Source organism: Tupaia chinensis, unplaced genomic scaffold (assembly GCF_000334495.1).
Source record: "Tupaia chinensis unplaced genomic scaffold, TupChi_1.0 Scaffold000335_1, whole genome shotgun sequence".
In the NCBI taxonomy this organism is placed as follows: Eukaryota; Metazoa; Chordata; class Mammalia; order Scandentia; family Tupaiidae; genus Tupaia; species Tupaia belangeri.
Window position 1 is genome coordinate 4,606,443 of NW_006159829.1, and position 2,835 is coordinate 4,609,277.

General features: G+C 43.1%; 1 protein-coding gene across 1 annotated transcript in view; it reads left to right on the forward strand.

The window, feature by feature from the left end:
- Positions 1 to 2,835, forward strand: part of FAM135B (family with sequence similarity 135 member B) — a 296,886-nt gene that overhangs the window by 257,409 nt on the left and 36,642 nt on the right. Inside the window, exon 11 of the mRNA XM_027773310.1 lies at positions 810 to 883. Coding sequence (XP_027629111.1) covers positions 810 to 883 — 74 coding nt within the window. The remainder of the gene's footprint in view (positions 1 to 809; positions 884 to 2,835) is intronic.

Here is a 2,835-nt window from a genome sequence, read left to right on the forward strand (position 1 = left end):
ATTTCGAAAAAAGTGTTTTCAAATGTAAGACTTGGGTCTTGGTGTATGTCTTTGCCACCTGGTTGAGTGAATAGAAGTAGATCTTTAATATTGTAATGAAAGTTCTGTAATCTTAGTCTTCTCATTTAGAGCAAAAAAAAATATATATATATCGGGGCAGGCTGGTGGCATGGTGGATAAGGCAGCTGGATCGCACGCGACCAATTGTGTGATTTCAGCCTTGTTTCCAGTGGCTTGAAAAACAGGCCAGATGTGTATGTGTGCCCCAGATCCTGCCAGGAGGGAGAAATGGAGGAGAAGGGGTGGCAGTGTGATCATTGCCAGTGGGGTGCTTTTTCACTTCTCTCTCTCTATCTCCAAGTACACATGCCTTCTGGGAAAAATTAAAACAACTACAAAAAAAAAAACCTAAATTTTTGAGGATCTGAGTCCAAAGGTGCTTAGGAACTGGCTTTGGGAATTATGTTTTAATCTGCATTTCTTTATGGTCCCTGTTTGCAAAGATCTTATGTTCTAATAAAAAATAAATTAATTAAAAATAAATAAATAAATATAAGAGTGATTGAAAGCAATGTAGGAACAGATTCACAAACACGGATTAAATGGTCTCTGTAAGCATGGTTTGGTTGGAATGGTAAATGAGAAAAGGTAGCTGTGGAAAAGTAAAGCCATTGTTATTTCAGAACCCTTCCGTGTCAGAACAGCTTTCTTCCTATCAGTAAATCCTACTTATCTCCTTGAGCCTCAAGTTTTAAAAACGGAGAAACACCTTCCTAAGAGTTACATCATTACATTGTTTTATTCCTCAGGTCCGAAGGTTCTCCGAGGCCTTCTTTTATACGGAGCACCAAAAACCTGCAGTCTTGACCTTTCAGGAAAACCTGTAAGTAGCAAAGTGCATGCCCCCAGCACATCGTGAAAATAGCCAGCCAGGACCTTCTTGTTCAAACTCACTTCTTGACTTCTCTGTCAGTGCAGCAGAGACGCCTCCCCCCTGCACATTCAGGCTGCATCTCCTCTCGTCAGCACAAGATTAAGACAAGCTGTAGAGGTGGGAGCTGGCAGGGGCCAGAAGTCAACAGGCAAAGTTTTCTTCTGTGGAGTGTCATTATGGTTCTGTAGACAGAATCGAGACTTCCTAGGTCCCTGAAGACATCTGTGCTGTGGCTTCTTTGCAAAATGAATTAGAAGCAGGTGGTGTGGCCACAAAGCTATGTTAGAAAAAACACACAAATCGCCTGAGACTGAGATAGCTATGCAGTGCATTTAGCATAAGAATTAAGCTTGAACTACCTAATTAGAAAACTGATGAATTTCTAAATTTGCTTTCTGCCAGAACAAAAAACCTAAAGTACAAGATGCTGTGGCTTCTTTGCAAAATGAATTAGAAGCAGGTGGTGTGGCCACAAAGCTATGTTAGAAAAAACACACAAATCGCCTGAGACTGAGATAGCTATGCAGTGCATTTAGCATAAGAATTAAGCTTGAACTACCTAATTAGAAAACTGATGAATTTCTAAATTTGCTTTCTGCCAGAACAAAAAACCTAAAGTACAAGAAAGTCAGAGTTTCTAAATTTGCTTTCTGCCAGAACAAAAAAACGGAAAGTACAAGGAAGTCAGAGGGTTTTTGGAAAGATAAGGCCAACCTCCTTCACAGATTCCTGAGTGGGCAGGAGCAGAGGCTCCTCCATGGTGTTTTGGGCCTTGTCACCCAAGTCCAAGGCTCCTTTTTGTTTCTGAATGATACATGCTCAAAAATACATGGAGGGGCTAGCAAGTCATATAGTGGTTAAGGTGTTGGACTCCAACATGGTCAACCACAGTTTGAGTCCTGGACCTGGCAGTTTGAGACTTTTGCTGGGCTTGAGTGCATGTGTGTCCAAAATCCCAGGAGAATGGAGGAGAAGGGATTGTAGCATGGCCAGCCCCCTGGGGGGCGATTTCTCACTCTCTCTCTCTGTGTCTTTCTGGTGAACATATAGACCCTAGAGCAAAAACCTCTCTTAAAAATATTCCCGTGCCTTCTTTTTTAGCATAGCTGAATTCTTGTAAGTTAAATGCATAAAAGATAGTTATACACTGAGTAGATGGTGGCTTTCCTCATTAATTTAATTTTCAGTAAATTAAACTGTCATCTCCACTTCTCTTGGTTAGGTGTCAAGGATGATGTAGAGTTATAAGTTTATTTTCTTTTTTCCTTTTTTGTTTTGTTACGGGGTGTTTTGGGAGAGGTTTCTGCCATAGGATGTGTGTACTCGGCAGAAAAACAGACAGAAAGCAAGAAATCACCCCCCAGAGGGATGGCCATACCATAATCCCTTCTTCTCCATTTTCCTCTCGGAATCCTGGGCACATGAGCCACCGGGGCCAGACTCGAACCGCAGTTGACCACATGGGAGTCCAGCAACACAGCCAACTCCTGGCCCATTATTGCTGGGGTTTTTTTGAAAAAGAAAGAAGTTGGAAGCTTCCTACTGAACTGCAGAAGGAAAGACAAAGGTCAAATACCCTAGGGGCTGGACCACCGCACTGCACGGTGGTAGAGTGTGGCCCACATGAAGAAGTCACAGCTGTGCATCTGGAGGCCTGAGTACACCAGGCACACACGCTGGTAGTCACCACCTCAAGACCTCATGGGGGTGCTGCTCTCTCCCTCCCTCTCACTCTGTCCTCCTCTGTCATCATGGAACAGATGAACTTGAAGGAAAACTGTACTCATTTTTTTTTTAATCCCAGCACCTTCAGCATCTTTCCTTTGAGAAACTGTTCCTGGTCCACTCCGACCCCGTGACTTTGGAGGTGCTGCTAATCAGGGACCCTATGTGCCAGTCAG